At 34.4% G+C, this 20092-nt stretch overlaps 2 protein-coding genes and 1 pseudogene across 2 annotated transcripts; 2 read left to right on the forward strand and 1 right to left on the reverse strand.

The window, feature by feature from the left end:
- The first annotated feature begins 4650 nt into the window (after positions 1–4650).
- On the forward strand, positions 4651–6755 carry LOC106333901 (putative pentatricopeptide repeat-containing protein At3g25060, mitochondrial). The gene has a single exon (XM_013772288.1). The coding sequence runs from the start codon at positions 4867–4869 to the stop codon at positions 6667–6669; it is 1803 nt and encodes a 600-aa protein (XP_013627742.1). The 5' UTR covers positions 4651–4866; the 3' UTR covers positions 6670–6755.
- A 419-nt stretch (positions 6756–7174) lies between these two features.
- Positions 7175–11064, reverse strand: LOC106332428 (annotated as a pseudogene).
- A 1728-nt stretch (positions 11065–12792) lies between these two features.
- Positions 12793–14601, forward strand: LOC106329024 (RPM1-interacting protein 4-like). Its single transcript, XM_013767587.1, has 4 exons — positions 12793–13035; positions 13252–13656; positions 14082–14270; positions 14356–14601. The coding sequence occupies exons 1-4, from the start codon at positions 13030–13032 to the stop codon at positions 14383–14385; spliced, it is 630 nt and encodes a 209-aa protein (XP_013623041.1). The 5' UTR covers positions 12793–13029; the 3' UTR covers positions 14386–14601.
- Positions 14602–20092: the final 5491 nt, after the last annotated feature.

The raw sequence follows: 20092 nt of genomic DNA on the forward strand, positions 1-20092 counted from the left end.
CTGTTCACGGCCAAAATGAACACAATAGAGAACCTAGTTCTGTGAGAGAATGAAGCTGTGTTATAGCTATTGTCTAGGTTTACACCAAAGCCCGGGAGGTTCAAGACATCATGGCCACCTCCTGGCCGAGTAAATCCGATAGCTATTAACAATGACTGGTTCAAGGCTGAAAAATTGTTACCAACTCATCATGCAGTGGATTTTTCGTTTGTACTCTCAAAAGTCCTAAGGCCGAGTCTTGTCTAGGAAGTCAAGTCTGTCGAGTCGTCTAGTGTCTAGAGTCATTTCTATTCATGTGGGGGATTGTTGGAACTATTTTTTGAACATTATGAATAAGGTATTCATATGTCAAAAATGAAGTTTTATTTGAATGAGAAATGGAGGTCTAATGTGTGTGATTTGAGAATCTTGTATAAAGTAGCAAATACATACATTAGATATTTGATCTTGGATTTGGGTTTTGATTTGTTAGTTGAACTTCATGTTCATTAACTTAAATCAAATATATGTTGATCTTTTATATTGATAAAATATAAAAAAGAAATCCATTTTAAAGTATATTATTTAGTTTGAATTGGTCAAACAAAAAATAATTTTACTCTTTAATTTCTTGGTCAAAATGTGGAATAAATTCACATAATAATTGACAAGAATTAAAGACTCCATTAGTGCACCATGTAGGTTTTATTTTTTGTGTTGAAAAATGAAACTTGTGCTTCTCATGATTTTTCTATAAAAGGGCTTGCTAGCATTATAGAAAATACACACATTCATACAATCAAGAAACATTTCTCCCACTCAGAATAGTTATTCTAGTATTTTTTTATTATTTTGAGTCTGAGAGTACATCACATAAATATGGTCGATAGATTAACTATCTCGACTCTCCAATTCTTCTTTATTTTTATATTTCGGTATTGAAATTTTAATTTATGTTCTTATTATTCTTTACAAATATCAGTTGTCCTATGGTAGTAAAATAAAGTTCCTACAATAAGAGTATAAATCAATAAAAAATTAATATTTATTATACAATTTCGAAATTGAACAAATGAATCTTTTTTTTTTGAACGAACAAATGAATCATAAGAATAAAACACAACACTATACAGTTTGAATCATAAGTAACATAAAAATGACTTATTATAAAAGTACTCTATGGGCAGATGTGACTATATATGAACATGTCGTAGGACATAACTAAGTCCATTTCATGGCAATACCACCCTGCCCGCGGCCAGCAAAATGGCGTTATTGGACTGGGCAAGGCGGCCCGTGGCCTCCGGGGATGTGTGTGCAGCTTGAAGGATCGGAAGGAGGCAGATCACCTCTTTGTAGAAACTGTAAATTGCCAAGACGTTCTTTTGGTAAAAACCTAAGCGCTTCGTTTGCCGGAAGGTAGAACCCTATTAGTAGAAGAAATATTAATGAAAGTATCAATGCACGACTTGTTTTCATGGTTATCTGAAGAATAATAGAAGAGGTACGACTTGAATAAAAGAGATGGATTTGTATTTTTCTTTAAAATCCTTATTTACGCAGATAAGATAGAACCTGAACTATTTGATGATGATATTTGCTGTGGCGATGGTGGTATTTATAGTGGAAAATATTTTGAAATATAGTGGTGGCGATTGTTGATCTTTGTTGACATTTACCTCGTGGAAATAAGAGAATGCCTTACGTGGACTCGATTCTTAATCTATGTTTCTCAAATAAATTAATAGCAGGAAAAACAAGGATTTAGTTCCGGTCAAGTTTAAAGACTTATAAGAACCGGTTAGGTACATCAGTCAACTTTGTTTAACGACTTGCTGAACTGGAGCGGAACATAGTAAACTTTGTTATATATCTCAATGAAATATTATATACACCGATGTATTAGATAGCAGAGAACTTTGAATAAATGTGGTATCAGTTTAATTATTTTATATTCGATCAATTGACAATCATACTTTAAATTTTTGATTTTTAGTTTATAATTAATTATAATATTAAATATTATGATTGGATTAGATTATCAAAGATCAATATATGATCCATATAATCGACATATATTTTTGAAATAATTTTGTTTCTTTTTAATTGACCCGGCAGAAGCTTAACTAATTTGTTGATGATATTTTAATACGTACGAGATAGAACCTGAATTAATTAATTGATGATGATATTTGTTGCGGCGATGGTAGTATTTATATAGGAAAAAGATTTTGAAATATAATGTTGGCGATTGTTGAATTTTGTTGATATTTATCTCGTGTATGTAAGAGAAATGCATAGAGAGAGAGAGAGTTTCTCTCGATTTCTCTTCTTCTTATCAAGATTCAATCTTTTAGAAGGGGAGTTTTCGCCGACTTGTTCCCATCACCGGATTATTCCGATTAAGTCTCCCGAAGGTTCGGGCTTTTGACTCTGGGAAGTGGTGGTTCTCACAACACTTCTTCGCCGACTTTTGTCTCCGGAAAGGGATGATTCCGTCACATCGTCTTCGCCGACCATCACCGGGGTTCTCCCGGTTCCGTTTGATCATAGTTTCTTGTGGTTCTCTGTTCGATTGATTCTCTTCTTTAGCCTCCGATTGATTGTTCCTTGCCTTTGTTAAAGGTTGAGTCATCTTCGGGCTTATCTTTATCATAAAAGATGTTCGATTTGCATGTAGGAATCTCAGAGGTTTTGACAGGATTGATGTCGGTTGCATTTTTCAGAAGCGATGTTCCGTCAGATTAGGCTGTCGGCTGAACTAGGTTGAGAACTGTTCGGTTTCGGACGGTTTCTCCTTGGATTCGGCTTCGTCGGCGGCGGAGTTCCGCCGTGTATCTTTTCGGACACCGGAGGAAGCTGTTTCTCTCGCATCTTGACACGTCGTCATTGATTGATGGGCAATCGGCACGTGGTGGACGCTTGAAGATTATTTCCCCAACGGTTTTCTCTTTTGGAGTTACGGTCCAAAAGTGTATGTTTAATGGTCCGTTGTTTAGGTCTAATGTGTTTACTTTCTTGTAATGGGCTTTGCCCTAGGTTGGACTTTGTCCCCTGATAAAATTCTAGTTGAAAAAAAAAAAAAAAAAAAAGAGAAATGCATTTTCGGGGGTAGACTCGATTGTTAGCCCTGTGTTTTAAAAAATAAATTAATAGCCTGAAAGATGACGATTTGGGCCCGTTTAGTTTAAATATTGCAAGAGCCGGAGAGGATATCAGTCAACTTTGTTTCAATCGAATATCAATTAAATATGATATCACCGACGTGTTAGATGAAACCTTGAATAAATGTAATTGTTTGGTCAATTTCTATGAATGAAAAGAACTAAAGAATTGTTGCTTCAGAGTTGTACAATTTTGATTTGTTTTCCATAACAGTGCTCACATATGTTTTTGGTTTTCAACAATGTTCTTAAAACCGGACTAAAAGCTGAACCGAATAATTTTTGGATCACACTTTAATCTAGTTTCACTAGATCAAACATGATTCAATGATCTGGTTTACTATATTTTTTGGTGTATAAATTTAGAAGTGAATACATAAATAAAATATAGATGAATTTAAAACATAAAATATTATAAATATAAATTTGTTTTATGTTTATATCGATGATTCGTAGATTATGATCGTTTTAATATATTTATCAGTTTAATAACTCGGATATGGGTATCGATATGGGTATTAGACTGAACGACACAGTGGAGATGGTCATTCGGTCACATCGAAGACGACGTCACAGAGTGGAATCCTTAAATAATATTGAGTTGGAGATACAGAACATTAAGGACAGAGGCCAACAGCAGGATGAAGATATCAGGTTATGGAGATGTAAGGGTGATAGCTATAAGCCACGTTTTAACTCGAAGGAGACTTGGAGGTTGGTGAGGACTCCACAAGAGACAGTGGATTGGAGCTCATGTATTTGGTTTGCTCACAATACGCCCAAGTATGCTTTCATTGCTTGGCTTGCGGTACGTAACAGGTTAGCCACTGGGGACAGAGTTCAGAGATGGAACCCACAAGCTTCTGCCTCTTGTACACTCTGTTCTGGTCAGCTAGAATCACGGTCCCATATTTTTTTTGAATGTTCATATTAAGATGAGGTGTGGAGAGGACTTACCCAGCGACTGCTGCCTCACTATACGAACAAATGGAGTGATATTCTTCCACTCTTAACAGCCCAACACCTGAGCAAGACTAAACTCTTCCTCGTCCGCTATGTTTTCCAAGCTGCTCTTTACTCTTTGTGGAGAGAACGCAACTCCAGAACCCATGGAGAACTGCCACTTCCAGCCGCAAAGCTGGTCACGCTTGTAGAAAAGATGGTCCGTAACCGTATCTCCTCGATTTGGCGAAGTACCCATACTTATGAAGATGCGATGAATCTTTGGTTTACCACAAGATAATAATGTATCAGAAGGTTTCTTAGTATATTCTTATTTTAGAAACACTAAGCTTTGAAGCTTCTTCATTGTACAAATAGTTTTTTTTTGTTTGAATAAATTTAACATTCTTTCAAAAAAATAACTCTCAGATCCGACCTAGTTTTGTAACCGGTTCATGGTCGAATACGGTTCAACCATCGAATCAGTCCGGTTTTAAAAGTTCGTCACTTCTAATTTTTATTTGATGTTTCAAACTCAAATGATTTCAACCCAATCTACCCGTAGTGACCTAAAAAGTTTGGCTGTTCGTTTTGATTTTGGTTTTTAATTTTGAAGAAAGTTATCAAGCAAAATTGTGGATCCGATTACCATCGAATAAAATCCAGACATCACACGAGGCTTCGGATATTCGTTTTGGTTCGAATTGGTCTAAAGATTCTGTCTGGTTTTGGTTTAGAAGAAAACAAAGGAATCCGAAAACCAAACAACAAACTTTTCTGCATGTTACATCGGACTCTTCCGAGTCCGAGACGCCTCAAATTCCTACTATCAGCTACCAAACACAAGCGTCACATCACTCAGATCCACGCTCTCGTAATCACCAACGGTGACTTACTTCATCGAAGCTCCATCGCTCGCGACCTCATCGCTTCCTTTGCACGAATCGGCGAGATCTCACACGCCCGTAAGGTGTTCGACGAATTGCCTCAGAGAAACGTATCCGTTTACAATTCTATGGTCGTGGCGTATTCCCGCCGAAACAAACCAAACGAGGTTCTAAACCTTTACGATGAGATGATAGACGAAGGTGTTCGACCAGATAGCTCTACCTTCACTATGACGATCAAGGCGTGCTTGAACGCTATGGTGTTGGAGAGAGGAGAGGCAGTGTGGTGTAAAGCTAAGGAATGTGGGTACCAAAACGACGTCTTTGTTTGTTCATCTGTGTTGAACCTCTACATGAAGTGCGGGAAGGTTGATGAAGCTGAAGCTCTGTTTCGAAAGATGACGAAAAGGGATGTTATCTGTTGGACAACGATGGTGACAGGGTTTGCACAAGGTGGTGAGTCGTTGAAGGCGGTTGAGTTCTACAGAGGGATGCAAAGGGAAGGGTTTGGTAGAGACGGGGTTGTGATGATTGGTCTGTTACAAGCTTCTGCTGATCTTGGAGATCAGAGAATGGGTTGTTCTGTGCATGGCTATTTGATCAGGACAGGTCTTCCTATGAACGTTGTGGTTGAAACCACGTTGGTTGATATGTATGTAAAGGTTGGGTTTTTAGAGCTTGCTTCAAGGGTGTTTAGTAGGATGATGTTTAAAACCGTTGTCTCGTGGGGTTCGTTGATCTCTGGGTTTGCTCAAAATGGGTTAGCTGATAAAGCCTTTGAAGCAATGGTAGAGATGCAGAGCGTTGGGTTTCAACCGGATCTTGTGGCTCTTGTTGGGGTGCTCTTGGCTTGTTCTCAAGTCGGGTCGTTAAAGACTGGTCGATCAATACATTGTTACATCTTGAAAAGGCACTTTCTTGACAGAGTAAGCGCTACCGCTTTGATGGACATGTACTCAAAGTGCGGCGTTATTGCAAGTTCGAGAGAAATCTTTGATCGGACAAGAAGGAAAGACTTGGTCTGTTGGAACACGATGATATCTTGTTACGGAATCCATGGAGACGGTGAAGAAGTTGTGTCCATGTTCGCGAAAATGACGGAATCAGACATTGAACCCGACCACGCCACGTTTGCGTCTCTTCTCTCTGCTTTTAGCCACTTAGGTCTAGTGGAACAAGGCCAGCATTGGTTCAGGTCCATGAGAAACAGATACAGTATCCAACCGAGCGAGAAGCACTACGTTTGTCTGATTGATCTTCTTGCACGCTCAGGGAGAGTGGAAGAGGCTCTTGAGATGATTAACTTTGAGAAACTTGATGATGCTTTGCCCGTTTGGGTTGCTCTTCTCTCAGGATGCATTAACCATAGGAACCTATCGGTTGGTGAGATAGCTGCTAATAGGATTCTTGAGTTGAATCCGGATAACACTGGAATCCACACGCTGGTTTGTAACTTTTTTGCTACTACGAAAAAGTGGAAGGAAGTAGCGGAAGTGAGGAAGTTGATGAGAAGTAAGACCATGGAGAAAGTGCCTGGGTACAGTGTGATTGAGGTGAATGGACAGCTTAGGACTTTTCTCATGGAGGATCTGAGCCATCATGAGCATCATCACATGTTGCAAGTGTTGAGGGACTTGAGTTCTGAGATGAGAGATGTATATAATACATGTACATCCATTTCTGAATGTGTTATTTGATCTAATTGTGTTCTCTCATAGTCCATATTGTTTGATAACCTAGTAAAAAAGAAGAGGATGAGAAACAAAGACTCCAAACACCAGCGATGCAGAACACTTTGATTTTTTTTATTTTTTTTTGAAAAATAAGACATTATTATTTTGAAAAATAAAACATTATTCTGGGACAATTGCATTCAACAAACAAACTAAGCCTAATAAGAAATTTTTGCTTCACTGACCTCTTCTTCTTGAGAGTTAGTAAAAGGAACCATCTATTGAGGTTTTATGGATCTCTTTGTTAAAAATATAAATAATCAAATCCAAGAATTTTTTTCCAAATTTGTGATAACAACTATACATGGTAGATCTGAACATTTGTATAATTTATTTTTGTTAATAAATACTATATTAGTTTTAAAATATATAGACTAATAACACTCATTGAGAACTGGCAGAATACATTCCACTATCTTATTGCAACATTTTTTTTGTTGCTTTCATTAAATTAGGTACGTGCGTAGCGTCCTCTCGCTGAATAAGTAAACCAAACTAGAATAGAGACCAAACCGGGACAATCTTATATATTTTTACTGACATGAAACACCAGGAGAAGAAGACATCGAGCGGTTCTTCAGCTTTTGTAAACTAACGGTCTTTCCTTTGAGAAGAGCAGAATACCAAAGCGCAGAGGTTTTCGGAGATCTTTCACGTTTTGGATCGCTGAAATTACATAGTACAATCCATATGTGTAATTGGGATTGATAAACTTGAACATATCCATGAACGACCACTGGAAATAGCCTCTTATATCTGACCCACTCCTACATAATAAATCTTGTAACGTTTTAGTATTACGATCTAAGAGACAAGTCTTTTCAAAGAGAATATTATAGTGCACACCTCACCGAATCGAGCACAGCAGCAATATACGCATGAAGGTATTCAACTCTTCCCAAGTCGTTAATCGATGATTGTTGGTTAGTTGGTTGACCTAATGTGTATTTACATAGAAACTCTCAATATTTTGTAATGTTTTTTTGTTTGTTTTTTGATAACCCGGAGTATCCGGCGGGCAGAGACCCAACCGACTAGTCCTCTAGGGGTTGATGCCAATGTTCTGTAATGTTTTGAAACTAAGTAAGGAACAAGTGAGAGAGACAAATTAATACCATTCTCAAGAATGTAGACCGGAAGATTGCCATAGTTCTGCTTTATGTATTTCAACACTCCTTCAAGACCCCATGGAAGCACGTCAAACTGTAGATATATGACAATTAATGAAAGAGTGTTAGGGTTTACGAAAAGGTGCTTCTGAAATTGGCAGTCTTTGGAAACACACCTTGAACAGTGTAGAGTTCCCAATGGCTGTCCAAAAAAAAAAAATCAGCTATAGAATATGGTATGGTAGATATAAACACACACACACACACATCGCATGAAAGAAAAGCATACGTAGTAGTGAAGCATTCATATCTGAATCAAAATGTCCTGCATGCTACTAGATAAATGTGCCGTGTAGAGTGTTGTATAGTGAATGAGTCCCAAGAAGTCAGATGAGCCTTTAACGAGTTCTGATTCTTCTTTCAAAAACCTTGGTAACCTCTCGCCCACGGTTCTCTTCATCACATCAGGATAGTCCCCAAACACCAGCGGGTGCAAAACCCTAGGATTCAGAGATGAAAATGTTCTTGCGCTTTCTGTCAGAGCAGCCTAAGAAGAGAACTTTTTAGAGATGAATTGTGTTCAACGAACCAGGCTAAGTAGAAAGCTTTGGCTCTTTGAGTTGCGATCTTGTCCCCTTCAGAGCTAGTAAAGGGAACCATCCGGTATGCAAATAAAGTTATACCTACAGATCCATGCTGCTTATCCTACACCATCACATTTATAAATTTTATTATCTTTAGTTATTGAATGGCTGACAAGTAGCAAATGAGTTTCTTTAAAAATTCCCTCTCTCCTTTCTTTTTCTATTTTTTATATTTTATTTTGAGAAATTCTGTGAAGAAACTCCCACTGCTAATGGCCTAATTTGAGCATTCAAGAGATTATGGATATGTGTGTGTAAGCTTACATTTGCTTATACAGTCTTGTGGTAGATGCATGTGCAAGCAACATGTTATTGTAAGTGCGGATGAGTCAGAAATATAGAGCATAAAGTAAATGACACACTGAGTTTGTTAACGGGGTTCGTTTCCTACTTCCCCGAGACCTCGTCCAGATTTCATTGATCACTAGAACAAGAATGCAAATACATCATTATTTGCTAACGTATACATCAGGCACAAACCTCCTGACACACACTTTTCTAGATAGTTATCTATAAAGATTAGGAATCAAGCACGCATGCATAGATCCCATCCGGCCGCACCAGAGCTCACTGTCTTCACACAACTGTAATCTTTCCAGACCTCCTCAATGAAACCTTCTTTGCTAAACTCCCCCTGAGTCAAGGCTTCCACCTACCACCTCTCGGAAGGCACATCACCATGTACTTCACCAAGTACGTCACCGAGTACTTCACCAAGTACGTCACTGAGTACGTCAACACCAGACGCACACCACAGATACCTCACACCAACGCACAACTTTGTCACTACACCTCAACGGACACACCAAAACGCTTGATCACCCAAGCACACACAAAGCTCACAAGAGCTACACACGATGGCTAACTACACCACACAAAGCACCAACTCCAACGCCACCAAACTAAGTCCACATCAGACTCCATCGGACACTACGTCAGACCGTAGGTCAACACTTAATGAAAACTCTCTCTCTCTTTTCACTCTGGGTGCTTTCTTTCTCATAAGGGCACGTCCCTCCTTATATATAAACCGTAGACTTGCTAATGAACTTCCATTCCCATATAAGTAAACTTCCTATTACTCTCCAAGTAACACTTCTTCTTAATGGAAAACGTCATTTGTCTTCAACAAGATATTCTCTTTCCTTTTCCAATCTCCACTTACACACGCAATCACCTTAGACAATCTCCTTGTAAGCAACTTCTCCACTCGACGTCCTGCCGTACGTCTTGACATACGTATTGACACACTTTGATGTACATCACGAACTACATCAGAACCTCTCTGGAAATATCATCGGAGTGCAATATATGGCTCAGTTGAAGAGTTTCCTCTGGAGCAATTGCCTATCCCAAATGGAGGAGAACAATGCATAGGAGGGGAAACTCCCAAGTCATAACCTCCCCAAGCTAGCATATTCGGCTCGTTAATAGTCCACCAGGATTTCACTTTGCTGCCAAACTCTCTGAAGCAAACGTCTGCAAAAGCCGTGAAGTCATTGCTGCCACAAAAGATCGTATAAGCTGACATACATCACACACTTCACTCATAGAGTCATTGCAAGAAAAATGTTTGGCTTTACATGATCTTTTGGTCAATCCATCCTCCGTATTCATCTTCAAGAGCCTGAGGGAGATCATTGTGATACAAAGTAACATGCGGTTCAATTCCTGTACTCACCCATTCATACCAAACAGACTAATTCATCTTCTTTCCAAAACACAGGACATAATCAAACCAAATGAGAATCATAATCTTATTCTTACCATATCTTATGAGCTCATCTATGAAATTTTTGTAAAAGCGTAACCCCTTTGGATTTACAGGACCTCTTCCACCTGAAAAACCGAAAAGGCCTTTAAAACTCAAGACAAGGTGACAAAACCCGAGTTATGGCAAAGAAACACACACACATACTTGGGATAAGCCGCGGCCACGAGATAGAGAGTCGGAATGCATCTAAACGCATGTTATACATCAGCCTTACGTCCTCCTGCAGCATTGTCACATTTTCAACATGTTATATTTTTTTAGATAGCTGATTTATTATGAAGTGATCAAATTTGGATCACTAGGCCAACCTTATATTTATGATACCCATCACATGCTATATTTTCGGTAGGTCCATCACCTGCAATCGTTATAAACATTGATTGTTATTACCCTAGACAAACTCATCAAGTGTTTCAACTCTTTTAGTGTTTAGTGAATTAGAACTTAATTACTAGAGTGAACGTATGTATCCCAAATGCTAGGTATTCTTCCATCTTCATCAACAGCTCCTTCCCACTTTTTGAGAGTTCAAAACCATTTTCAGATTATCAAAATCCATATGAGTTCGAGTTAAAGAAAAACTTAGTTCGAATTCCAAACCGGATCAGCAGAAACGGCTGATCCGAAGACGAAGCCCTTCCGGAAGTCGTTCCTGCTGTAAACATCGCTGCATCTTCCGGAGAACGCAAAACTCAAGAAAATGAAAATCAAAAACAAAATCTGTTCCATCTCTTTGGGGCGGTTTACACGAGGGAGAAGATAAATAATATTGTTCTAGTTATGTGCGTTTTCGTATCTTTCTTTTTGTTGAAGAAAGTACAAATGGCAAAACATAAAAATTGTGTTACAAAAAAAAAGAGGCAAAACATAACAAAAATTAGTTATGTGCGAGAAGTTTACCTTATTTGTGCAAGATACCCAAATATGTTCAGGAATTAGAATGTTCCTTTTCTGTCTGCTTCCATTCCTTTAACCAATAGCCATTATATAAATACATGTGTTTTTTTTTGTTCAATTAAAATTTATTTCTATAGCACTTATTTTCAACCAGCCTCCAGTCTCCACATGTGTGAATTAGAATAGTCAAGCTAGTGTGGTCAACAAAGATTTACTAGTGCAATCAACGCTACTCATCTTCCATCAAATTCTTCTAAACGTAATTAATAACTTCTTGGTGTTAAACAAAAGAAAATTCAAAAATTCGTCTCATATTACTTGGTGTTATATTTATTCTGTTTATTTTTTAGATTTTTTTTTGTTAAGACATACCGCCTTTGTTCCTGAAAGTAAGATGTTTTAGATTTTTTACTTGTTCCACAAAGATAGATTTTATATATGTTTAAGGTATTTTTTTATACTTTTAAAAAACATTAAATGAAAATATTTGAATTGATTAAATTTCATTGGTAAAAAGTTATTGGAAAGTGTATAATAAAGTAAAAGAAAAATTAAATTATAAACATTTATTGAATTTTTAATAAACGTGAATACTTTAGAAAATTTTACTTTTGGAAATAGAGAGAGTATTATTCAAGAATTGTGAAACTAAATTAGCCTATTGATCATGTATTTCCCCCTCCGTTATTTTTTTTTTCTTTGTGAAACAAACAATCTCTCTTTCAGTACGTTTTCGTTTTCTCAAATCCAGCATCTTATTTTTTCTCCAAGAAAATTCATTACTTAACTATGTGACATTTGTGTGGTGGTCACTAGTTATTATTAACTAAAAGAAAAGGATTCGTCGAAAAAAAAAACTAAAAGAAAAGGACAGAAAAAAACTTGTGTGGAATATGGTGGACTGAGACCACGTGTGGTTTATAACTACAAGCGCATAGAGCAAGCTGAGTTTTATGTCGGCAATGTAATTCACTACAGATTTTGTTTTTCGGAAATTTTTATTACAATGTTTAAAAAATCTTACAAAAAATTAAACAAATAAAATAATGTTTTATTAATATATCTGTTTAATTTTATTACTAATTTACTATGAATCTTGACAATCATGGCTCTTTCTTTAGCTACAAATTTCATTGTGTCAGAATTGTAATTTTTGCTACGATTTTGCTACATTTTATTTTTTTATTACGAGTTAACCATAATTTATTTTTATGGCATTTCATGACAAACCGATTAGCTATAAAAATTAGTCCATAGACAAAAATATAAACCGTGGCTATCTAGATTTTTTTTTACTAGCGACAGTTCATCCTCTTTAAAAGACATGGCTAGTACTGCTTTATTGCAAACATTTTAAAAACGAATCAACTTTATTAGAAAGGAAGTACAAAACATTTGAAAAGGATCAGTTAAAACTGTAAAACTTATTAGATCGTTTATGCATAAATCATTTATACTCTTTTCTAATAGTATTAATTTATCTCTATTTGCACAGAATAAAAAGAAATCTACCAGTGTTTCAAAAAAAATAAAAATCTACCAATCTCTGGGACTGCTATTATCATCAAATTTTAGACCCACAGACGATCTAAATCGTTAAGAGGAAACATTATCACATGGCCATCAAATTTAGCCGCCACTAACGGTAACGGCGTTGAGTGTTTTTCACACAAAAACTATTTTACAGGAAAAATATATTCTTCTCATCTAAAATAATTAGAAATAGAGGCCAAGACAGAGAAGTGAAAAGTCAAGCATCGCTAGTCAACGTTTGATAAACCTTCTTCTCTTCTCTCCTCTCCTCTCTCTTTCTCCTTCTTCATTTCTTCTCTTTATCACATATCTCTCTTTCTTCGTAAAGGTACCCTTCTTGGCAATCTATCTGGACTAATCATCTCTCATGGCAGTAAGTTTCTTGAAACTACGATCTATTTTAATTATTTATTCAATTCTGATTTGCTGGATAAGAAAATATGAGTTTCCATATCTGTACTGCCAAGGAAACTGCAAAGAGATCTTGTCTTGCTGCTATCTTGTTCTGTAATGGTCGTTATTCCGATTATACCCCTTTGTTTGTTGAGCTGATTTGAATTGTTTTATTTTCATTATTATTGCTGCAAAGGAGCGTTCGAATGTTCCCAAGTTTGGAAACTGGGAAGGTGAGGAGAATGTTCCTTACACAGCTTACTTTGAGAAAGCGCGTAAAGGACGAGCTCCAGGCGGTAGAGTAACGAACCCGAACGACCCGGAATATAACTCGGATTCGCAGTCTCAAGCTCCTTCGAGAACCAAACCCGAGGAAGTTGTTGACCCGGTTAGAAAGTCGCGTGAAGTGACGAGAAGCCGAGAAGAGAGCGAGCTGAAGCAGTTTGGTGGTGGTAGTGGTGATGGTAGTGGTTCATCAAACGAGAAAAGACAAGGAAGGACTTCTCAGAACAATAGCTACGATAAGTCTCCGTTGCATAAGAATTCATATGATGGCACTGGAAGAACAAAGCCCAAACCAAACCTTAGAGCTGACGAAAGCGTAAGATCTCACTTCTGTTTGCTGCTTTTGTGTTCCATAATTATTTGTCTAATTATCTAAGGTTTCTATTAGGATTAAACTATTAAAGCATCACATATCTCAAAGGACCAATCAGCTTATAACTAATGGGTTTTAAGTTGAAAGTTAATAATAAATCTGAATTTAACATTGTATTAGAGCACATATCATAGCACCCTTAACCTCTAATTAATTAATTAATATAATCCTCCCGACCGAGTGTAGTTTTCGTTCTTAATCTTTTCGACCAGGTATAAATATCATGACCGGGTATAAATATTCTAAGTTTAGAGATTTTTGGCAGATAAAAACTATCATCTCGAAAAAATATATTAAAGATAAAATATCTATATCAGTAATTTAAGGATTAGAAACCCGAATTTAACAGTTTCAAAATGTTTTTACAGCCTGAAAAAGTGACGGTGGTGCCGAAATTCGGTGATTGGGATGAGAATAATCCGGCGTCAGCGGATGGATACACACACATTTTCAACAAAGTCCGCGAAGAGAGAAGCACTGGAGCTGCTAATGTGAGTGGATCTTCAAGAACGCCAACTCACCCGAACTCGCGTAATAGCCCTTCTAGCAGTTCCAAAGTAAGACATTCCTCCCTTCAAGCTCGTTGCTCCTCACTGAAAACATCTTTTTTTGTAAATTTGTTTTTGTTTCTGTAATTGGCAGTGTTGCTGCTTTGGCTTTGGAGGAAAATGAATGGGAAAACGTTTGTTTCGGAACAAGGTGTGTATAGTTATCGAGAAATCTGTGTGTGCTGTAATCTTAATGATCAGACGGTTGAGTAAGTTTAGATGGAATAAGGCATATCAGTCACACTTACATAAAACTTATACTATAGCTTTTGTATCTATGTTTTGTGATTTTTCATTTTACTTTTGGTGTTTTCGTTTTAAATATTCCTGCTTGCAGATTCATTATATCTTGGTACGGGCTCACCAATTTGGTTAAGAAAAAAGCAATTCATATATTTGTGTTCATGAACCGAGTAAACTAATTAATACTCCCTCTGTTTCTAATTGTAATTAGTTTTGCTTAAAAACACGAATATTTAGAAAATTGTTATTTAAAAGAATATATCATTGAACCAATTAATTCAACCAATTATTAAAAAACTAACATTATTTCATTGGTCACACAATATCCAATAAATGAAAAAAATGCATTGAAATATGTAAAATACTTATATTGTGAAACAAACTCTTTTTGCTAAATCTACTTACATTTAGAAACGGAGGGAGTATATGTATATTTGGAGTCTTGTAGACTAAGAGTATTCTCATTCTGATTGCAATCATGATTGGCCGCTGGAGTATTTCCATAACGCTCTGTAGCTTTTGAGCTTTATCAAATGTGTTTGTTTATAAACTTTTTGGGGAGGCAGAACTTGGAAAATCTTGATCCTAAGCTGTTTTTTTTTGTTTCCTTTTCCTTAAAACTTGGAACGTCTTCCACCTTAATGAGGTACCTAATGTACCTGAAGGTTTCTTTCAACTGATCATACCTCACCGCCGGTAAAGCATCAACAAGTAAGACTACTCGTACTTCCTATGGCACTTTAATACTAAGATGACTTAGCTCTACTATGATCTTCAAGAAGTCGTCTCTGTGTTTCATTAATTGTTTGTTGATCTTTCATCTTGTATCTACTAGGTAAAGAACCCGTGTGATATTGCACGGGAACTCATTTTGTAACAAAAAAAATGCCACATTTTATATAACTGCGTTTGGGAAAATACATATGTTGCAAAACTATCTTACATACAACTATATTCTTTATTGATAATATTAAAAATCTATATATTATTTATAAATTAGTTGTAATAAAACTATAAATGTATAATATATTTTATATTATACATTTAATCATTTATTCAATTTATATTGTAATTTATAAAGTTAAGAGATCTTCTTTGGTAATGATTTGCTTGAAACTTTATAAAAATGTATGTACAGTCAAAATATGATTACACAGTATAATTAGAATGCTTAGATTTAGGAAAAAACATAGTTATAGTTAGGAATGTTGTAAATGAAAAAGGATAAGTCATATTCCATCACTAAAGTTGCGGTGGTTCATCACTAAAGTCTACTATTACAAATAGTTGCAATGGTTATCACTAAATAATATTTCATCCGTTTTGAGAATGATTCATATTTTAGAAAAAAAATTTCTAAAAAATCCATATTCTACCTTTTCAATGCACGTAATAATGACAAATTGTAAATTTCAAAAACATTAATTGTATTTACTGAACTTTGATTGGTTTAAAATCATAGTAAATAGCTAAACACGAAAAACAATGCATTTATTATCAAAATTTTACGTATTTCTTAATAAGTGTGAAAACTCTAGAATGAATCTTATTTTGAAACAGAGGGAGCAATGATTTATTGATTGGGATTAGTAAAACTGAAAAGACACAAATTTTTATGTTAAATGATGTGTCTTAAAAATGATGTGGCTTTTCATTATCACATTAATTGATGTGTCTTTTCAAACAAATATTTAATGACGTATTTTTCATCTTAAAAATTTATTAGTTTTGAAAGAGATTTTTAAAGAATTATCTTTCATCTTAAGATGTGTTTTTTATTCGAAAAATTACACATATATTTAAAAGGTTAAAAAAATGTCTAAAATGTTGATATTCATTCAAAAACCACATAAGTTTTAATGATTTTTAATTCTATTTTCATATCTTTTTATATAGATTTATAAAAATTAACATCAAAGTTGTGGTGGTTCATCACTAAAGTCTACTATTACAAATAGTTGCAATGATTTATCACTAAATAATATTTCATCCGTTTCAGAATGATTCATATTTTAGAAAAAAAATTTCTAAAAAATCCATATTCTATCTTTTCAATGCATGTAATAATGGCAAATTGTAAATTTCAAAAACATTAATTGTATTTACTGAACTTTGATTGGTTTAAAATCATAGTAAATAGCTAAACACGAAAAATAATGCATTTATTGTCAAAATTTTACGTATTTCTTAATTAGTGTAAAAACTCTAGAATGAATCTTATTTTGAAACAGAGGGAGTAATGATTTATTGATTTGGATTAATAAAACTGAAAAGACACAAATTTTTATATTAAATGATGTGTCTTAAAAATGATGTGGCTTTTCATTATCACATTAATTGATGTGTCTTTTCAAACAAATATTAAATGATGTATTTTTCATCTTAAAAATTTATTAGTTTTGAAAGAAAAATATCTATAGATGCATCTTTTCATAACGATGTATTTTTTCATCATACAAATTGCAGAGATTTTTAAATAGTTATCTTTCATCTTAAGATGTGTTTTTTATTCGAAAAATTACACATATATTTAAGAGGTTAAAAAAATGTCTAAAATGTTGATATTCATTCAAAAACCCCATAAGTTTTAATGATTTTTAATTCTATTTTCATATCTTTTTATATACATTTAAAAAAATTTAAAATGTCTTTAAATAATTGGATAACTTGATTTGTTGGGTAATTTAATTATTTTATGATATTATATATTTACAAAATTTAATATATGGTTTTAAACATGTTTTGGTGCCTTTTGGCTGATTTTGTACTCTCAACGTGTTTTGGTATTCTGGAATATTATTTAGTATCTGGAATATTATGGGCGTCTCAAAAAAAGATTCAAGCTTAGTCTAAAATACAAGAAAAACAAAACAAAATTTATGTTTATATGTGTTTTTTCCTTTTTTAGTTTATTTGTGATTATTGTGACTTTTCGATGTGATTTGTTACTACATACAACTCATTAAACAGAGGACTAATGGTTGGTTAACACCAAAAGCAAAATGATTTATCACCAAAGATTATAATCACCAACAATTGCAATGATTCATCGCATGCCTACCGCTTGAATACCAAAATGTTTTATAATGAACAGACACATACATGACGAGAAATAACTCCTACAAACTTACACAATTTATAGGATGATAAGACATATCTTTAGACATTTGAAAAACTCTAAAAACCCTATTAATTTTTAATTATGAAAAACACATTATGAAAAGTGATTTTCTAAGACAATTTAAAATATATATTATTATAATTTTTAAATAATTTATTTTTATAATAAAAAATAACTCTTAAACTAATATATTTTTGGAGAATGAAAACACACATTCTTTAGATGTAAAAACACTTTCTTATGATGAAAAAAAAACACTTCTATATATTTTTATAAAACTTTTTCCAGTAGTTGCATGTTGGAAAAACAAAACCCATGTTTAAAAACTCGCTAGGCGTAAAGCGTGCGGTCGAGTAGAGCCTAGCGCCGAATCTATTAATCGGAGACTGTACGGGGATTAATCGGAGAGTAATTTTACAGTTTTTATGTTCATTTTGGGTATATATATTAACAATGTATACATAAAATGTCGTTGTCTCTTAGTCTAGTGGTTAAGTAGCTTGTGTTTAATAATACTCAACCCGGGTTCGACGTAGCTTGGACTCATATTGTCAATTTTTTAGTTTTTAGGTTAAATAAATTATCAAATGGCCAAATTGACTTTTTCTTCAACCTTCCTCATTACGTTCTCTGCAACTTCCGCCGCTTTTCATTTTTTTTTTGGCGATTTCAGTGATTTGTTTTGTTATAATCAAAATACATCAAATCTAAGACACATATATGATTCTAAACCTCAAATCTACAAAATAAATCAGTTTTTTTATTATTCCAATATTTTGGCCTGAGTAACACCAATTCGCCATGGCTCTACTCCGCTTCACGTGTATCCGGTGATTAATCGTCTGCCAGCCCGCGTTTTAGAACATGGAACAAAACTAATCTAAGTATTTTTGTGAAAAACACAACTTTTAACATTAATTGAGATTCATATCAGATTTATTTAATTTTTATAATGAAAAGATACAAATCTTAAAACTAATACATTTTAGAGAATGAAAACACACATTCTTAGATGTAAAAATATATTATTATGATAAAAACATATCTTAACTTTTTACACATTTTCCAATAGTTGCATATTGGAAAAATAAACTAATCATAGTTTTTAATGAAAACACACAATTTTTAATATTAATTGAGGTTAATATTATTAATTTACTTTTTATTAATTGAAATTCCGAACATAGCGTATCTATAGTTAAAGAAAAGTAATATACATAGAACTAGCCCTGGGACGGATCCGAATATCCGGAAAATTTAAGGTATCCGGATCCGGATCCGTCGGATCCGTGGATTTAATATCCGGATCCGGATTCGTCGTTTCCGGATATCCGGTTCGGATATCCGCCTCGATATTCTATTATCCGCGGATATCCGGATCCGGATCCGTCAAAATAATTAAAAATAATTTTTTTAACAAAAAATACTATTTTTTTTAATATAATACATAAATTTAATATTTATAAATATATTTATATATGTTTATAATATTGTAAAAACTAAAATATAATATTATAAGATTAATTTATGTATAAATATTAATCTATCAAATATAAATATTAATAAAATTTAAAAATTTAATGTATTTTAAAAATACGGATCCGGATCCGGATATCCGTACCTAAAAATTAAGATATCCGGATCCGGATTCGGTTTGCACGGATCCAAGATTTTACTATCCAGATTCGGATCCGGGCACTCCGAATATCCTATTTTCGGAGCGGATCCGGAGCGGATCTCAGATCGAATCCGGATCTCGGATAATAAGTCTGAGGCCTACATAGAACGATGATGATTTGACTGCACTTAATTTAAAATACTATAGAAATGAAACCAATAATAGATGAAAACAAAGTTAAAGAAATCGTTATCATTATATAATATATGAAAATACACAAGTCTTAAAAGGTGCTATTTTGATAAATAAAACTGGTTCTTAACGAAAATATAGATGAAAATAACTTATAATAAAGAAATGAAATTGTAAGACGTGTTTTTGACTTTTGTTTCATAGATATTTCTTTGAGAATTGAACATATATAAAACTCTAGGTTTCTACGTCATTTTTATTTGTCTATAATTCCGTGAGATAACAAATAAGTAACATCGGTACTGAAAAGAAACCGGTGATAATTACCATCAGAATAACACTCTCCAATTGAGAGATACAACGTTTGATTAACCAAAGACTGTCATAAGACAAACTTAAATAAATCTCATCACTGATGCGTTTTACTCCAACAGATTTACTGAATGACAGACAACCCCCTTTTCTATACATCGTAATTTGGGAAGCCTCAATCTAGACTCGAATGGAGAAAACAAAAGAACAACAAAACATATAATTAGATGTGCTGTAAATATTAAAAAAAAAAACTGAATGATGGAAACACCAAACGTGTCCACAGGAAAGGACGTTCATAGTAGTTTTTGAAAGAAATAGGGGGCTGTGATGAACAATAACAGT

Source organism: Brassica oleracea, chromosome C3, assembly GCF_000695525.1.
Source record: "Brassica oleracea var. oleracea cultivar TO1000 chromosome C3, BOL, whole genome shotgun sequence".
NCBI lineage: Eukaryota > Viridiplantae > Streptophyta > Magnoliopsida > Brassicales > Brassicaceae > Brassica > Brassica oleracea.

Bases quoted from the DNA above. Each gene is read 5' to 3' on its own strand.
- LOC106333901 (XM_013772288.1), top strand. From the start codon at position 4,867: ATGTTACATCGGACTCTTCCGAGTCCGAGACGCCTCAAATTCCTACTA.
- LOC106329024 (XM_013767587.1), top strand. The intron at 13,657-14,081 runs GTAAGATCTCAC...ATGTTTTTACAG, and splicing joins ACCTTAGAGCTGACGAAAGC to CCTGAAAAAGTGACGGTGGT. The intron at 14,271-14,355 runs GTAAGACATTCC...TGTAATTGGCAG, and splicing joins GCCCTTCTAGCAGTTCCAAA to TGTTGCTGCTTTGGCTTTGG.